Here is an 18,836-nt window from a genome sequence, read left to right on the forward strand (position 1 = left end):
TAATCTATTTTTTTCAATTAAATAAAATTAATCTACTATAAAATTTTTGTCATTTTTGTTGGTTTTACTGATCTTTTTACCTCTTCTTGGGCATCATAGCAGCAGAATGATGGTCTGGCTGCTGTATTGTTTCATCTTCACTGAAATCAAGAAAAATTACCAGCAAAAAAAAAAAGTTTTTTAAAATTTTGTTGGGTTTTTAATCTAAGAAAATCAGCAATATTGAAAAATTTTGAGAATCACAGTTTAAATCAAATCGGCACCCAAAAAAATCGGAATCAAATCGGGACAAGAGCATATCGTCACAGCCCTAGTCATCACGCTAAGAAAACTAAACAATGTGAACAACTCATATAAAATCTCCGTAACCAGCAGAAGAAACGGTTGTCAGGAGACAAGCGCCGTGTCAACCACATGTAAAAGACGTGATCCTGCACGCTAGTTTAGCCGCTACCACAACAACTAGCTGTCGCTGCTTCATGTCGACGCCTTAGCGTTTCGGTGATGCGCTGGAATGAAATAAATAAAACACGCTGCGGTGGTGGTGGGGAAGGAAATCGACTTTATGCTCAGACGACATCGGCTCACTGTCGATGACATCCCGTTTTTCCCAAGTAAGCAAAAGGAGAACGCAAAGTGAGGCGTTGTTGCTGGTCAGGAGATTACTGCAGCTGTTGGTTCCAGTAGCTCCAGTCCTGCCTGAGTGTCAAAAGTTTGGACACATTTAGGACACTTTTCGTAGGGAAAAGCATAGCTGGACATGTGGAAAGCTGTAAACTGTAAAACACATGTGGCGTACTGCAGGAACACGACTAACGTTACCGACCAAGCTAAATGCAGAGCTAACAGCCAATCGTAGTGCAGCAGCAAGACAACAGAAACTAAAACAGTTTTAATAATAATAATTTAATAATAATAATTGCAATTTAAATAAAATCGAAACCCAAAAAACATCTCTAAAAATCGAATTAAGAGAAAAGCGTAATGTCTCAGCCGTAGTTACTATCGAACTGTTTACAAAACAATCAGGTGTCACCATAATACGCTTGGGACGGTCTGATTGACTATTCAAATCAATTTATCGCTATGCGACGTGCAGATTTAATTACGATTCGTAAATGTTCAGAGATGATTGTTTTTTTTGTTTTTTTAATTAATAATAATTAACTGACAGGAAAGTAAAAGTGGGACATGTTATGGAGACGGACCACTGGCAGGAAGCTAGCGACTCGCCTTGAAGCTACCATACCTGAACCTGAGGTTTCCTCATCGCGCCTGAAGGCAGCGTTTGGAAACATTTTGGTTTTTATGGACGAGAGAACAGACAAGACTTCCCGCATATGGAAGCTGTTTAAAGCCAAAGTAAGGTCTAATAGTAAAACCAAAAAGCTGCAGCTTTTTGGAGATGATCATTGACTTTAGCAGGAAGCCCTCTCACATCAACCAATCACCATTGATGGAGAGACAATGGAGGTGGTTAAGACATACAAGTACCTTGGAGTCAACCTCGACAACAAGCTGGACTGGTCTGTGCAGGCAAATGCTTTGTACAAGAAGGGACAGAGCAGGCTCCATTTCCTGAGAAGGCCCCGGGCTTTTGATGTGAGCAGAGACATGCTATATATTTTCTATCAGTCTGTTGTAGCCAGTGCAGTGTTTTTTGGGGTCATCTGTTGGGGGGGCAATATGACCCTGAGGGACAGGAACAGGCTGGATAAACTGATCAGGAGATGTGTTTCTGTGATGGGGAGGAGGGTGGACACTGTGGGAGAGATCCTGGAGAGAAGGATGAGGTCTCTCATGCAGGGCATCCTGAGTAACACCAGGCACCCACTACACCAATGTCTGTCTGCTCAGAAGAGCAACCACAGTGACAGGCTTCTCTCCCTACGGTGTAGAACGGAACGGTTCAGGAAGTCGTTCGTTCCTGCTGCTATACGACTGTATAACAGCTCAGTCTGATCATGTGCACTTTTTATTACTATTGCTAGTAACTTTAACTTTTTAACCTGTACTGAATGTGAATTTGTGTGAATGTACAGCTGCTGGACACTTGAATTTCCCCTACGGGGGATTAATAAAGTATCTATCTATCTATCGATCTATCTATCTATCTATCTTTCTGCTCTCAGTCAGGCGGGACGCTGAGAAAAAGCCTGAACCTCAATGTAACAACGCAGTTGGAGACTAACCAACATCGCCCCCCAACCGGCGCAGAAAAAAACTGTAAAAACAGAAGAAAATCTTCCCAGTCAACATGTTGTGTATTTCTTCATGTTGTCCTCAAAACAGAAAATCTAAAAATGTTTTCTTTTAAACTCTCAGCTATAAAATATCTGCCATCAAGTTTCTGGTCTCCCCCAGAATCTGCAATGAAAAGCGGAATAAAAAACCGCAGCTATGGGACCTTCACCACCACAGAAGCAAAGAAAAACAGAAGCGCAGAGTAAAAAAAAAAAGATGAGAAAAGAAACCCAAAACTGAAAGAAACCTTAGCTTATCTACAGCAGAAAACAACACAATAGAAAAAGGGGTGAACTCACGCTTCAGAGTGGGTAATGTCATCCAAAGTGGCTGAGGCAGACAGATATCTGAAGACACAACAGTAGGATAATGACACAGAGGAACAGACACACTCACATTACAGCAGATATTCCTCTTCCCAACCTCTGAAACCGTTAACAGGTGGAGCTTAAGACCAACAGCTGAGCTAATAACAGTCCAGCAGATACAAATCTGCATGTCAGTGAGAGCAGCACGATTAACGTTTTGTCCTGCAAAAGACACGACATGTCCCATAAAAGAGGACTCTTCTAACTGGGGTTGTTTGGCCTTAAAATACAACTTATTTATTCTCCAGTTTATTTGCATTTGCTACTTTGTAGCAGCAGCAGAATAAAGATTTATTTATCCTTTTCAACAGATAAAACATTCATTGTTAAAGTAAAAGGAGGTCAGATGCCGTGCAGACAGTAAACTCCATGTGCACATTGCAAATACATTAAAACATGTCTGAGGAACCGAACGTCATGCTCGTGCTTCAAAAATCAAAGTCAGAAAAATGAAAACTTACAAGAACACAGTAGTTCTGGGTGTAAGACTGGTTAAAATGGGAAACTGATTTTTAATTTGGTCACAATCTGAAGTTGTTGGTTTTAAAACAGCCTAAACAATGGTGGGAACTTGGTGCAGCAGGAAACTGCTTGAAGGGGAACCTTTTTCACCGCCGCACCACTAACCCTGCAGCAGAGCAGAAGGTATTGGAAGTATTGAGCAGTGAAAATAGACATAGATGTTGAAGTTGATAGCGACGCAGATCAATGGGGCTGTATCCGTTGTCATAGAGATACTTTGGACTAAGTTTGGACGTGGAACAAACAATATGAGGAAACCGATTCAGGGGACCCTTCTCACTGCTGCACCACTAAACCTGCAGCAGAGTCCACATGTTTCTGGAAGTGTTGAGCAGATGGAGATGATGCAGAAAAATCTGTTGCCATGGAGATACTTTGGTAATAAAAGGTGGGACGTGGAAAGCTGCTGCACCACCTGAGCCAAAGAGTCCCAAGAACATCTGAAAATAAGACCAAGACTCTTCACACACTCAGGTCAAACATGTAGACGTTAGGGCTGCTCGATTATGACAAAAATTATAATAACGATTATTTTGACTGACATTGAGATCTCGATTATTTAACACAATTATCCAGTATTTATAAACAACGTTGCGCGTCGTGGTGTTCTAGACTCCGTGTCGTGCATTATAACCATCTAATGCACGGTTCCGAGTTGTTTAATCCGCTTTTACAGCTTATATAGGAACTATTTTACGTTGGCCTCGTTGTACGTTTTATACCAAACAACTGCTGTCAGGCTGCAGCGCGTTTCTCTCATTCACCTGTTAAAAGACAGCTGATCTGAACCAGCTGATTAACACGTCGCTATGGTAACGCACGGAGGGATATTACAGTGTTGAACTATGTATAGGAAAATAATGCAGCCAGTTGTCACTGCCAATGGTATAAACTATGTTTAGGTGAACTTCCACAACCTACTGCAGTTATTCTACATTGACCTGCAGCCGGAGCCGACTGAGACTGGCCGCCTGGGAGTGCTTTAGGACGGGAGAGGCTCCCGCTGCTCCTTCCTTACAGTAACTGCAGAACAATATGTGCCTTCAAGTCAGTCGCCAAAACACCAGAAAAGTCTCTAATAACTCCAGTAAAAGCTGCTGGATTTGTCGCTAGTCGCTTTTAACAAAAAAAGTCTCCAGATTTAGCGAGAAAGTCTCCAAGTTGGCAACAGTGTTTGAATGAAAGCAAAGCGGCTGCGGGAGGAGTTTACAGCACAGCGCTGCAATGCCAGAGACGCTCGATTAGCAGCTGAAGACAGCAGGAGAGGAAACTGCAGAGAGAAAAAAATTCACACCCTTTTATTTTTCTCATCGTTGAAAACTCAGATCGTAGTTGAGATTAAAATCCGATTAATCGCCCAGCCCTAGTAGGCGTGTCTACTGACTACGATGAAAAGCATCGTAGTCGTAGACCCGGTTCTGATAAGGTCTGTGGAGAAAGATGGGTTCAGGGAGAAGATCAACACCTTGTCATGTGAGGAGAAAACAAGCCGTCATCGACATCATCTTAAAAAAACCTGAGAAACATAATATTGATCTTCCAGGACTGGCGTCTCACCCAGGAAGTCAGCGGCGGCTTTGACACCAGCAGAAGCACCAATGCTGTCCAGGAAACGAGGACAAGCGTTGCTAAGTAGGTACTAAACTCTCAGACACCACAGCTCCTTCATGCAGCGGGTGCAGGTTTGATTCCCAGCCTCCAGCAGATAATCTATGCATCTTTTTTAGCATGGAAACCAATTCCAGAGAGAAGCCCAGACACCCCCATTACCCAGCAACCCTCCCAGCTCCTGATCTCAATGTGTCCCAGTTGGACAGGCCCTTGGTTGCATTTTGACAACACGGTTCGTCTCATTTCATTGGGGAAAGTCGGCTCTACTCCCTCTGGATCATGGCTACTCGGCTCAGTCTACAAAGACCGCAGACCTTCAGGTTTTTATTGGTTTTTAACAAAGTTGTTGTGCAGAACCTGACAGGGTGTCGGATCTTTTTAATGCGAGTCAGGGGCGTTGGAGCAGGTAAACGTGCGGAAGAGGGCTGGGATGAAGACAGATCAGTGAAATGAAAAGCTTTCACAGTTTAAAAGCCCATTTCTTCTCTCTGGCATTTAAAGCTCAGCTAACAGGATATCTTGGATATTTTTATTTTTTATTTAAATGTTTACTGACTTCATTTTTTTCTCTCGTTTGGGTTTTATTGTTGTTTATAACTGTTTTATTGTGTTTTACCTGTTGTCCTCATAGTATTTTCTTTTAAACCAAAGATATATTTTTTTAATATCTTTGGTATGCATACTTTTAACTTGATTCCCTCCACCAAGGAGGTTATGTTTTCGTAAGAGTTTGTTTGTCTGTTAGCAACATTACTCAAAAAGTTATGGATGGATTTTGATTAAACTTTTAGGATATGTTGGGGGCGTCACGAGGAACAAATTAAATTTCGGTGGAGATCCAGAAGAGATCCTGGATTCTGGGTTTTAAATAAAAAGTACAAAGCAGACGCCACGCCACTGACTACCACGTCATCGTATGCAGTGGGCGTGTGCGTAATGCACGTAACTTTGGCTATGATTGGCCGATTGGTACGACCGACCCCTCTTTCGAATCATGGTAGAATCACGCTGATGTCATCATGTTTACATAAATGTGACCAATCGACAAAGCAGGAAATGTTTGTGACGCTGAATGACTGACCCCTGTTGTCGTCCAATCAAACTGCTGTTACCGGGCAGAAAATAGTGATTTAGTCCGCCTAACTACTCCCGAAGCACCGTGGGAAACGTAGTCGCTTTACTGAATGCAGTTTTATGTCGATGGATTAAAGTTTTGGAGGCAAAACAGCAAAGACAAGACAGAATATATGATGACGTTTTTCAACCTGAAGCATAAATTCAGCCTTCTTTTGACTCTGGTTGAGTGAATCTTGATCATAGCGGCATTAAACTGGTCTGACTGGAATCTGTGGGATGTGTGCTTTCAGTAGAGGTGCTGTTTGTTTCCATGCCGCTGGGAGGACATGATGGAACAACGTATTTCTGCGGACTTTGTTTACTTGGTCTTTTAATTATCTCTGCCAAGGAGGTTATGTTTTTGCCAGAGTTTGTTTGTCTGTTAGCAACATTACTCAGAAAGTTAGGGATGGATTTTGATCAAGTTTTTCAGGATATGTTTGGGGTCTCACAAGGAACAAATGATTACACTGTGGTGGAGATCCTGAAGAGATCTTGGATCACTTTGAAGTTATGTTAATCACAACATGCTTGGCGGAGGTCTCCGCTCTCAGAGTGCTTTTCTAGTTTTATTTTTGTTCAGCACTTCGGTCAACGGAGGTTGTGTTAAATTTGATATATTAAAAAAAAATTGAATTGAATTGAAAATGGAAGCTTTGCCTTCCAGGTCTTCCATAAACTCTTCAGCATGAGTCCTCCTCCTCGTTCTCCTGGTAGACGACTGACTTTCATCCTGCTCCAGGTCCCGACGTGAAGACACCAACAGGGGAAGGACTTGATGGAGTCAAACCCCCACCATAAACAAGCTCGACTTTGTACCAAATACAATAAAAATGGGAAAGAAACGGACACATCCAGTACAAGAACATACATGTAGAGCGCGTAACAGAAACTGGAGGAGGTCCTCCTCCGGACAAGGCTCGTCTCTATACTCTGACCAACATAGGCACAATGAAGCAGACTGTCCAGCACCGCTTCCACACAGAGCAGCTCTGTCAGAGTTTCAGAGAAGGCCACAGTGTAAACAGAGGGAGAGTTTGTCTCTCTGGATGTTTGCTCTGATACATGAGAAAGAAAAGCATTTCATATCAGCTGATGTAGAAGCGTGTGCAGAAAGAGGAGACAGTAAGCAGCAACAGACACAACATCTAATACCTAGATTTAAAGTTGATGCAACTCTGAAGCCTTTGGATCCCAGTCAGGATGCAGACATGGTGTTTCAGCCTCAGCTGCCACCATAGACCGTATATAAAAGATGGGCGGACCCTCCATGACGTCACCCGTAGGTTTCTGAAGAGCTGAATTGAAGCTCAGTGGGCGGTTCCTACCATCACCATCTTGGCAGGGGCATGCGTGTCGTCTCACCCGGAAAATACAAATATGGGCAAAGAGGTGGAGCTAAGCGCTAACCAAGCTAACCCAGAGATAACAGGAACTAACCAGCTAATGGAGGTAAGTGGGCTAAAGCTAAGTCACGTTGTTAACCGGCTAAAAACCGTGGTTGTTCTACATTGAAGCGGGAGATCGGATTCCTGTCAATCAAAAGGACACGCCCCCTAAATATGCAGAACTTTTAGATTAAATTACTTTTAAGCAGCGAATTAGAAAAAAATTCTCTCCCCCCAAAGTTGTCATGAAGGTAGACCTGACCTATTAAACCTAAAATGGATTTTTGAATCAGGCTGTAAACATGTTTATTTCTGATGTAAACGTGTATATTTCTGCTGTAAACGTGTTTATTTCTGCTGTAAACATGTTTATTTCTACTGTAAACATGTTTATTTCTGCTGTGAAGTTGGTCTTTTTAACATGGGAGTCTATGAGGATTTGCTCTGTTTTGGAGCCCCTAGTGGATGAAGGGGGAACTGCAGTTTTATGCACTTCTGCATAGGCTTGACTTTTAACTGCCTGAGGCTTCGTCCAGCTTTCATATACAGTCTATGGTTGCCATATTATGAGGCTGAAATGATGTAAAACAAAAGCACCAACAGATGAAGCAGCATGAATAAAGTCAGGTGTTACTGGTCTGACCCAGTTTGAGCGTGATGGATGTGATAAATTAGCTGATGAGTTGAAGCAAGACGGTGGATGAGAAAGAGACTTTTTACATGACAGACAAATGAATTGCTTAAACTAAAGTAAAAAGGACAAAGCAGCTAAATCTAAAAGTTCCCAGCCATTTTTATAACCTCATTTCTTCTGTTTGGTTTGGATGTGTGTGCTCGCCCCTCCCTCCATCCTCCCACTCATTCCTGCAGCAGCTTGTCTGCTCACCAGACACAACCTGATCGCAGGTAGGTGTGGAGGAATGTGGCTCCAGACAGACTCGTTTCCTGCACCGTGCATGTGGGCGAGAACGAAGGTCTAAACCAGCGGTGACGCCTCATGTGCATCTGTGTCCACATTTGTCCTGACTGTGGGATCAGAAAGTGCTCATAAAGCATCTGATAACACGTCCGACTCTTCAGGACGAAGACAACCGAGGCCAGCCAGAGGAGCCAATCAGAGACATGAAGGCTGTTTAATTCCAGACATATCTGAAATCAAACAATCTAAGTTTTAAAAAAGTTGTATTTTTACTGAGAATGAGGCATCAAATATTAATTTTTTGTATTGTAAAGATTTCTGATTAACATCTTTTAAATAAAGTTTCAAATTTTTCTTCCACCTTCAGACTTTTATTTTTACGCTTTCAGATTTTTGTTTTTCACCTTCAAAGTTTCGCACGTTTGGCCCTGATCTGGCGTGGTGGGCGTGGCTACAGAAGATACAGCCGTCAAATGGCGACCTCCAGAACACAGGAGGCTGAAAGCGTTGCTTCCCTTGTATTGCATTCAGGAAACGTAGAAATAATGAACAGAAAAGATGACTCTGTTTCAGCTCACTGCTGGTAGCGAGCGAGCGTAAAGCAGGCAGGTTTACTGAGCGTCGGCTCACCAATCCAGCCACATGGAAAACTCCACCAGCTTGTGGTTGAAACAGGCACAAATCACCATCATTTCATGGTTTTGGAGCCAGATTCCAGTAAAGCAGTTTCCAGTCTCATTAGCTCAGACCTGATGGGAACTTTTAAATATTATTTTAAGTGTCAGATTAAATTGAGCCCAACTCCTAAAAATATGCTAAATTTTCAGCAAAAACATAAACTGACTCATTTATTGCATTTCTGAAACAAGCTGTTAAGCAACTCTAGAAATAACTCCTGTTTTCCTCCCATGACGAACCCCACACCCATCATTCTGATAGAAAACATCAGCTTTAGCTACAGAAGCAGAAAGAAGTGGTCAGAGCAGAGAGGAAGCACCTGACAAAGCTAAAAATACGGAGGACTCTTGATTCGGAGAGGAAGTTAGCCGAACACGATCATCACTTCTGGAGGAAGAGAGGACGCCTGACCTCTGATAGAGGAAATTAAAAGAAGCAGATAAAGGATGGAAATGGAAAAAACTGAAAGAAAAGACAATAAAACTCAGACTGTTAGAGATGTTTTCACCATGTCTCACTTTTGCTCTAAAATCTCTGCTAATGTGTCTCCTTTGACTCTGGCGTTTTTTTAATCATGAAGGTCCTACTAGTTTCCATGGAGACGACAGTCCTGCTAGTTTCCACAGCGATGACTGTCTTGCTAGTTTCCATGGAGACAACAGTCCTGCTAGTTTCCACAGCGATGACTGTCTTGCTAGTTTCCATGGAGACGACAGCCCTGCTAGTTTCCACAGCGATGACTGTCTTGCTAGTTTCCATGGAGACGACAGCCCTGCTAGTTTCCACGGAGACGACAGTCCTGCTAGTTTCCATGGAAACGACAGTCCTGCTAGTTTCCACGGAGACGACAGTCCTGTTAGTTTCCATGGAGACGAAAGGGTTTGTAGTGAAGTATTCTCTCTTCTCATCATAAACTATCTTAGTCTTCACGTCTTTCTAGATCCTCATGATGTTTCTAAGGTGAATGTGGGATCTATCTGGATTCTCCTGACTGATTGTTGATAGAGGTGTCCATCACCATCGGCTGTGATATGTACCTGTGTAACAGCTCCATTAAACACCTGGCTTTGCAGATGTTACTCTACTGATTCCCAGAAGAACTGAGCTGCAGTCTTTAGTTTCTACTGAAAGTTTTGTGGTTTTCTATCAGGAGCAGATACATATTTACATGTTCTGCTGTGTTTACTCTGACACAGTCACACATTTGTTGATTCAGACACTTCTGTAGGATTGTCACGCGTCTAAACGTGCAGAATAATCAGTCCAACACTGCGTTAGTGTTAGCCCTTACAGACATGGTTAGAGGGTGAGTAAAGGTCGGGAGGACGGGTGTGAGTCGAAGCTTGAGAAAGCAAACAGAGCAGAAGGCATCAGCAGAGGCAAACAGTGCATGAACTCACAGATCTGAACTGGTAACCCTCTCATTCCACTCGCCCAGTTTTTCAGAGGTTCTCACATAGCTAGAAACAGAGACATGAGGGTGTTACACTGCAGCGACGAGAGGAGGCAGCGGTCAGAAGGTCGTATCTGAACATGAAATGCTTGCCGAGGTTGTAGTGAGGAAAAACTGCGTCTTTTTACCTAATAGTTGAGACAAACTGCACAGATCTTTTTTTTCTGTCCTAAAGTTTGTAAAACGTCAAAATGAAAATATAGAATCATACCAGAAGTTATGCTGAACAAAATGACACCAAACAACGTTTTTAAACAGCTTAAAGCTGAAAATGCACAAAGTCTCAGATGAAACGCAGGAAAAGTTCTGCTTGGTTGATGTGTTAAGAACGAACCCAACTGCTTCTGTAGGTCACGGCCTTCAGACTGGAGTGCTAATAGTTAGCATACCTCACACCCAAATCCCTGAATACACACCGTCCACTTCATCAGCTCCACCTGTTTCACTGCTTCTCGATCAGCCAATCACACAGCAGCAACTATACACACGTCGTCACGTAGACGAGATGAAGACGACTTGCTGAAGTTCACAAACGTCTGAGTATAAACAACCATCTCCAGGGTTTCCAGAGAAGGTCTGAAGAGGAAAAAATATCCAGTTTGTCTGGACCAGAATGTCTGGTTGATGTCAGAAGAGACTGGACAGACTGGTTGGAGAAGATGGAAAGGCAACAGGAAGTCCAGTAAGCACTGGTTCCAACCATAATATGCAGGACATCATCTCTAGACACGTCCAGCCTGGAAGCAGATGGTCTCCAGCAGCAGAAGACCACAGCGGGTTCCCTCCTGTCAGTAAGAACAGGAAACTGAGGCCACAATTCACACAGACTCACCAGAACTGGACAATAGAAGATGGAGAAACGTTGCCAGATGCACAAAAACTTTTCACAAAAAGCTGCTGAAAAACTCGGGAATTTCTGGAACAGAAATCGAGCCGACATTTTCCTACTTCTGACAGAAGTTCCTGAAACAGTTTTCTTCCAGAACAACATGAAGACTCAACGTTACTGAGACGCAGTGCAGGGATCTGAACAGACTCTGCCGTTACTTTATACTTGGATGCTTGTAGACAAGATCAGTGTCTGATCTGAAGACATGTTTCATGTTTTACAGACTGATTGTACGCTACACACACACACACGCTGTCTTGTTGGATTTACAAATCTAGCGAAGAGGAAAAGACAACGATTAAAAGCTTCATGTAGCCAGATCTGGTCATGCATACGTACGCGTTGGAGGTCTGTACATCCTGCCAGCTCTTGGTGAGATTCTGTTTGAGTTCGTTGAGCGGGTTGAGGCCGAGCTTCCTCTTCAGCTCGGCTGCGTGTCTCTCTTTGGCTGACAGGACTTGCCGCAGGGTGGTGATCTCCTCCTCCACCTGAAACGCATCACAGACTTCAGTCTGAGCTGTTCGCACGCGAACCGCCATCAAAGCTCAACGGTCAAAGCTTCGGCTGGACGCCATGTCTGATGACATGACGTCATGTTTTACTGCAAAGACATTAAATGACAGAATTTGTCCGTTTGATGTGACGCAACCGGTCGACGCGGCAGCTTCTGGAGGAGAAATCCAACATGCAACCTCAGCCCCAGATCCGCTGAGACTAGGGCTGCAACGATTTGTCAAAAAAGGCAATGTTAAAAATTCATTGACGCCAAATTTCATTGTCGACGAGTTGCGTTATAAACACCCGTAACGGCTTAGCTGATAAAACGCTGCGCCAGGCAACTTAACGCCACGGCTTTTCAGACAGTATAAGAACCGTAAACATCAAGTAAATGACTCAAAGCCTCACAGGAAGAAGGCAGTGGGCAGTATTATCATTCTGTGCAGCGTCTTCTTAACCAACGAAGAACAACTCAAAACTCAAAACAGTTGAGTGAAAACAGTTTTAGACATCGTGCTTCAAAAGTTTGGGAGTTTTTCCAGCTAAACAACCTGTCCAGAAAGGTTAAATGTGTCGCAGAGTTGACATACCACGGCAGCACGACAGGAGTCATGGTTTCTGCTAGCATTACCGAAATTCCCAGAAATTTCCCGGATTATAAAATGGGGAGAAAATAAACCGACACGATTGTACAATTAAAATATTTTATTTATTGTGTTTTCTTTTGAGGCAAATTCTGTAGTTTGTATGTGACATTATAAATACGTTTGTTTGTTTCAAAATAAATTGGTAGTAAGCTGTTAAGCTTATATTTGATATTCAACTGGTTCAGGAGTCATTTTTACCAAAGAACATTTTGTTGTGATCGACTGGAAATCTGGGTGATATTCATATGATGCAAATGAAGAGAGTGGGGTAAAATATACTGGATCTTGTATAAAAGAAAAAAAAAAGAAAAAAGCATCAATTGGATGGCGGGTGTGACAGAAATAATCGTGACTAATCGACAAAATAATTTACAGATTAGTTGACTATTAAAATAATCGTTTGTTGCAGCTCTAGCTGAGGCGCTTCCCAGAAGCAGATAAATGTCACGTCAGATGTTTAAACAGACATTTTATCATTTCATGGAAATGGACTGAGAACCTGGTGACATCTGTAAGAAGTAGCGACGAGACTGGTCACCAGTAGGACTTTTTAACGCTAATGGGAGCAGGTCGCCGTGAAGCATGCATTGTTTTTTTTTTGTTTTTTTTTTAGCATTTCCAGACACAAACCTGGAAAGAGTTCCCCCATATCCGACTGGACGTGTCCTACTTTTACTTTGGGGTGCTGATCTAACCATGGCAGAACCACTGAAAGCCTCGCTGCATTGATCACTTTGTACTCCACTTCACTGACCCGATTAGTCACCAAACAATCCTGCAGATGGTTTTTTTCCAGCTTTATTTAAATGTTTTGCAGCCATTAAATTCAGAATGATCAGATCCTGTTTCAAACAGGAACGTTTAAGTCGTTTTTTTGCGGTGAAGCAGAGCGTTTCATCTGGGTCCTACCTTGGTGAGCTCGGTGCGGAGCTCCTCGGCTTCTTCTTCTGTCAGGCCTGGTGGGAGAGGGTTCCCCGGGTTTCCCGCCGCTCCCTCCACCGGGACGTCAGACAGGCTCTCTGAACGATCCACTCCGAGACCCTTGTTAGGAGAGTTCAGGTTGATATCTGGCAGACGAGACATGAAGAGCGGAAGCTGTTAATGCAGGGCTGGGATGGATATTGACCAGGAAGACAAAGTGATGGGAAGTGAAGTAACATGATGAAAAGATCAGGAAGCTTTTGATGCACTGAAAGCTAAATAATCACATTTCTAACTTTGCAGCCATTCTAGCCTCCATGATTGTTCTGCTTCTAACAGAGAAATGTGCAAATGTCAGCTTTTCTACCCAGCTGGGCAGCAGAGTCGCTCTGTTGGCGATAATTCAGGCTCGGCAGAAGTTGGAGCTGGCGCCGCGACAACCACGAGGAAAACTGCTAAAAATAGGCTTCAGGCAGCAACATCCAAACTGACTGGGACCAGTACGCCGACAAGAAGGCCAGGCAGCACGGTGGTTAACCTGCGACTGGCTGTCGGCAGCGTTGAGCTTCAGGCCGTCTCATCGGCCAACTGCTCGACTTGTCAGACAACTTAATCCAGAAAAATCTGGACACTTTTAAAGCCTCACTGCTGAACTTCAACCTTTTGTCAGTACAGCCTCTTTAAACAAAAGGCTAATTTAGCATCTGTGCTGCATCCTGTCTCTTCTCTGAGACCCTTCCAGTCAGTAAAAGTTCTCTTGCTCTTTTTATCCTGTAATCTTCTGGATATGGTGGATGATGGATTTGTCTGATGAATCTGACGTGTTGCGTGTACAAAACGCGCCGGGTGTTGATATCCAGTTGCCAGTAAGTGGCTGTGCCATAAAGCCAAATGCTGCTGTAAAGAGACGGAGCGTTGCAAAGTGTTTCCATAAATAACTGAAATCTTTTATTGCAAATATATTAATAGTAATGATGCAAACACACAGTTTAAATATATGGTCATTTAATTACCATTTCTTTTAAAATTAAGGAAATTTAAATGTTTAAACTATTTAAATAATAAATGTGAGCAAGATTACATAGATTACTGCTTCAAATTCACATGAAAACAAAATTAAACCTGAATACCATCAAGCAGCTTCCACCGTCTTCACAGACACGTATTTCCACACAACATGCCTCTTCGTGTTTAGATCTAGGACTGTGACATTACACTTTTCTCCCGATTCGATTTGGATTTTTTTTTGGTGCCGATTTGATTTAAATTGCAATTCTCAGAATTCTTCAATATTGCTGCTTTTTGTAGACTAAAAACAAAAAAAAGAAATGTACAAAACTTTTTTTTATTCGTTCTTTTTCTTGATTTCAATTAGGAAAAAACAACACAGTAGTCAGACCATCATTCTGCTGCTATAACGCCCAAGAACACAAGTTAAAAGATCAATAAAAATCATAAAAATGACTAATTTTATAATGGATTACTTTTATCAATTTAAAAAAAAAAAAAAAGAAAAAAAAAAGATTTTTTTAACAAAAAAAATCCATTGTGAAGCAAAAAATCTCAATATTTAATTTTGAATTAGATTTTCCCACCCTTGTTTAGATCAGAACATTTTTAAAGATAAATGATCCATTCAGCATCTTAAACCGTAGTTTGAGCGACAAATCAAAGAACAAACAAAGAACCAGGATCATCTGTAACCACGTGTTTGTGTCATTGCATGGAAACAAAAGGTGCTGGGAGGAAGTTGAAGATGACTCCACCCTGAGGTGCAGCGACTGGTGCTCAGAAACAAACCCGCCTCAGGACGAGAAAAACCTCCAACACCTGAGATGTTTTACTAGGACTGGGCAATATGACAATATATATCGTATGGACGATAGAAAATGTCTTTCGTTTCACATGAGGCTCTATTGTTTACGCCACGATAAGCTGCTTTACTGCAGTATTTTATGTCTAGAGGTGCTTTACGGCACGCTGCAACATAAACATGGATAAAGACGGTAGCAGACGTGTTTCAGAGGATAATTCACTAAAAGATGAGCAGCCAACCCAAACTGATGAGATTGTTCATAAAAGAGGAGAAATTTCTGTGGCATGGATGCGGTTTGGAAATAAATAGGCCGAAGTGGAACTGACAACAGACTAGCTCACAGTCCCAACAACGGACTCCAACACAACTCATTTTATCACCTGCGAAGGAATCAGGATAAAGAATACAGAATAAAGAATAGAGTCAACGAGGAAAAGCAGCGTCAAGTGGAGGAGAAAGCTCATAATAAACTCCAGACGCTAAACAATATGTGCTTTCAAGTCAGTCGGCAAAACACCAGAAACGTCGCCAATAACTCCAGTAAAAGTCGCTAGATTTGTTGCTAGTCGCTTTTAATAAAAAAAGTCACCAAGGGGGTTTGGAAAGTCCTCAGATTTAGCAAGAAAGTTGGCAAGTTTTTTCCAACCAGCCGGTATCTGTGTCACATGGAATAAGAATCCGCCGTTGTCATTTGTTGGGGGAGAAAGAGGGAGCGCTCGTCTTGATGCAGGTGGTGCCCCAGTTCAAAATGCGACACACTCGTGGTCTTCTTTCTTTTAATCATCATTTGAAAATGAGATCGTATACAAGTATGAATCGAAATCACAATTTTTTTTAACAATTAATTGTGCAGCTCTAGTATATCATGTAAGTTGTGTGTGGACGCTCTTTGTTTAACCCTTAAAACGCCGCTAGAGCGCCAGCACCCCCCCACTCGTCGTCGCTTATACCGTCAGCTGTTAGGGTGCAATGCTGTGGGGTTAATCATGATAATCTGTGACCCTTTAGGTGATCAATAGAGGTTTACCAGCGTTTCTATCCCGTCCAGGACGTTTACAATCCAGACACAAAACATCGCTTTTATTCAGAGATAAATCCACAATAATCCATGATAACACCATTATTGATCACATTTTCATCATAAAAAAGATCATCATCACTAATATGTTGCTAAGAGACCTCAGAGATTATCAATAAGTCGCTTCCTGTCAGACTTTCCACCAATCAGAGAGCTTAAACTGATGGTAATGTCCAATCAGGAGCAGCCAAAGATCAACAAGTGATGAGAAAAGCAGGAAAATAATGATCCTCTATGGCTGGAATAAAGCCAGGAAGACGTTTGGGATGCAGCTGAGGTGGAGGGGCTTTAGTGAGGATAGCAGGTAGATAATAGCAAGAAGACACGTGGAAACATGGAAACAGTGTGTGCTGTGTTTGGAGGACCTGCAGAGGTTTGGTCACTGCTGATCTGTGTGTTATATGTCTACAGAGTAGTATTAGTGATAAAACTCGGTTTTCTTCTTCTGGTTGGTTTTTATGCTGTTTTATCAGTGGATAAATTGATTTTACATCATTTTAGCCTCATAAAATAGTTGTAAAATACCTGTACTTCTGCTTTTATATTATTATTCAGTGTTTTTATTATTATTTTTATTATTCAGCACCTTATCACCGAAACAAGCTCCTAATCTGTGAATTGTTCAAAGACAATGGAAATAATCTGACTTTTTTCTTTACAAAGTGGACTTTAAACATGAGTTTGCCTTATTCTTCTTACTGAAATGAAATGTGAAGCATTTGTAAATGGTCCTGAAGTATTTTTCTTTTCAACAGAAAAAAAAAGGCTGTGTCATCCGAGAGTGCTGCCAGGAAGCCTTTAGTCAAGTGTCGGTCAGAAACAGTATGAGTGTTCGCTGAGACAGAAACGATGTCCTGGTTCAGTCCATCTTCATAACAAGACCACAGTCGGCCATAAGCACTTCCTAAAAGTGCTCGTACTATTGTTCCGGAAGCCTGATAAAGCACATCCATCATGACCACTCACTTCAGAAACTAACCCAAGATGACTCATCAGGAATACTCCCACCAATCTGCAGCCTGAATAACACGCAGTAACAGCATCTTATCAGGGTTTTGCTTCTTATACAACTTACCCTGCTGATAACAAACAGAAAAGCCTCCATTCAGCCCAATTTCCCATACCGAGAACGTCACAACCTGTTTTCAGATTTAGGACAGAGCCTTCATCTTGCAAGGCAAGTCTTCCTCGACATGTTGCCGCGGTTACCTAGTTTTCTGTTCTCATGTTTCACTAATAATCTGTCCACAAATGTCAGAGCTGACGGAGACGAGAGGAAAAATGCAGATAATGATGTTCACATTGAGAAATTAGTCTCAAACATAAATTAAAACTTGATCCTTGGACATAATTTTACAGGTTAATTCTACAGTTTCTGTTTTAAATAAAGTTTCTAGAGGTTTTTTTCTACTAAATCCATTTTCTGACCTCTGTCCACCTTTACACATCAGGCTTTGCCAAACATTTATCCCTGTCACGTTACTGACCTGCTAGTTAACCTAACTACTCATCTAATCTCTTCAAAATGTTTTTTGGAGACACGTTTCTGCCACTGAAATCTAAATTAACTCATATCCTCCATTAAACTATAAAATGTCTCCATTTCAACATCTAATGACTTTATGTTCAACTGAGATTAAAACATGACTGAATGAGATTTCTTAATGTTTTTATTTACATGTAACAGAGCCACAACTGTTTTGGAATGGATTTTATTTACCCAGACAGCTAGGATGGTCTGTTTCTACGTCTTTTATTTGCTGTTAAAGTAGAAAAACTGGCCCACGTCTTGCCTGATGTAATTTCTTTAATATAAACAAGTATGGAAATGTCTACTGTGTGTCATTTTGTTCAAGTGTTTGTGTTAATAATTAAAAAATAAACTATTGCTCTGCATATCTGACAAAGAAAGAAAGAGGATCCAGATGAAGGTGAAACATGGAGAAAACAGAAGCTGCGTTTAGAGAAACAAACCAAACAAACTGCAGCTTTTCCTTCAGCAAACATTAACCAGACTATAAGCCAGAAACACAAAGCCATGCTTAAAGAGGAAAAGGTAAACATGACGCAGGTTTTAACCCCTTAAATGTGAGTTATTTCTAGTGGAATAACATGGAGCTGGTAAGATGATCCACCTTCCTCTCCACCTGCTGCTTTTCCTGTCTCACTCCGCGGATCCCTGTCTCTCCACCCGGCGGCCCCCTCCCTCCACACGACCACACACCTCTGATTTACTCGCTCCTTTCTGTCTACTATACAGATAGATAAAAGTATAATTATTCATAATGTTGTCTTTTTGTTGACAGGCTGAAACAGAGCCGCGCGCTGTCGACGTGTTGCTGTTTACTGCTAAAGCTGAGCTAACTAGCTCGGGAGGCTAACAATGACGTTACCTTGGCTCGCGGGGTCCATGGCAACAATCTGGAGGAGGAAAAAAACGACTTTTATATTCTTAGAAAAGTTAACTTTGGCTTGTTTGAAACGTGGGAAGCAAACCTCGCCACCTCGTGCACAAAAATAGCGCTGACAGAAGCAACTGCTCCCAGCGAGTTGATAGCAGCAGCTCGGCTTTAACAACTTCCGGTAGACAAACGACGCTAACGCTGCTATATCCGGTCTGGCTTTTCAAAATAAACCTTATTGACCGAACAATCTGAAACATCTTTCATACAAGGTCTATGGTCTGAA

At 42.0% G+C, this 18,836-nt stretch overlaps 1 protein-coding gene across 8 annotated transcripts in view; it reads right to left on the bottom strand.

Moving 5' to 3' along the window:
• Window positions 1-18,727, bottom strand: part of tpd52l2b (tpd52 like 2b) — a 27,724-nt gene extending 8,997 nt beyond the window's left edge. For 2 of the 8 annotated variants that reach the window (XM_079238958.1, XM_079238957.1), the window contains exons 1-5: window positions 18,542-18,727; window positions 13,243-13,400; window positions 11,528-11,676; window positions 10,247-10,306; window positions 2,544-2,591 (exon numbers count right to left, since the gene is read on the bottom strand). In XM_079238958.1, the coding sequence (XP_079095084.1) occupies window positions 2,544-2,591; window positions 10,247-10,306; window positions 11,528-11,676; window positions 13,243-13,400; window positions 18,542-18,560 (434 nt within the window). In that variant the 5' untranslated portion in view covers window positions 18,561-18,727. The remainder of the gene's footprint in view (window positions 1-2,543; window positions 2,592-10,246; window positions 10,307-11,527; window positions 11,677-13,242; window positions 13,401-18,541) is intronic. The other 6 variants (XM_079238962.1, XM_079238960.1, XM_079238961.1 and 3 more) reach the window with 3 other exon arrangements.
• Between the last annotated feature and the right edge of the window lie 109 nt (window positions 18,728-18,836).

The sequence above is a fragment of the Telmatherina bonti genome, assembly GCF_933228915.1.
Source record: "Telmatherina bonti genome assembly, chromosome: 4".
NCBI classification, from domain to species: Eukaryota; Metazoa; Chordata; class Actinopteri; order Atheriniformes; family Telmatherinidae; genus Telmatherina; species Telmatherina bonti.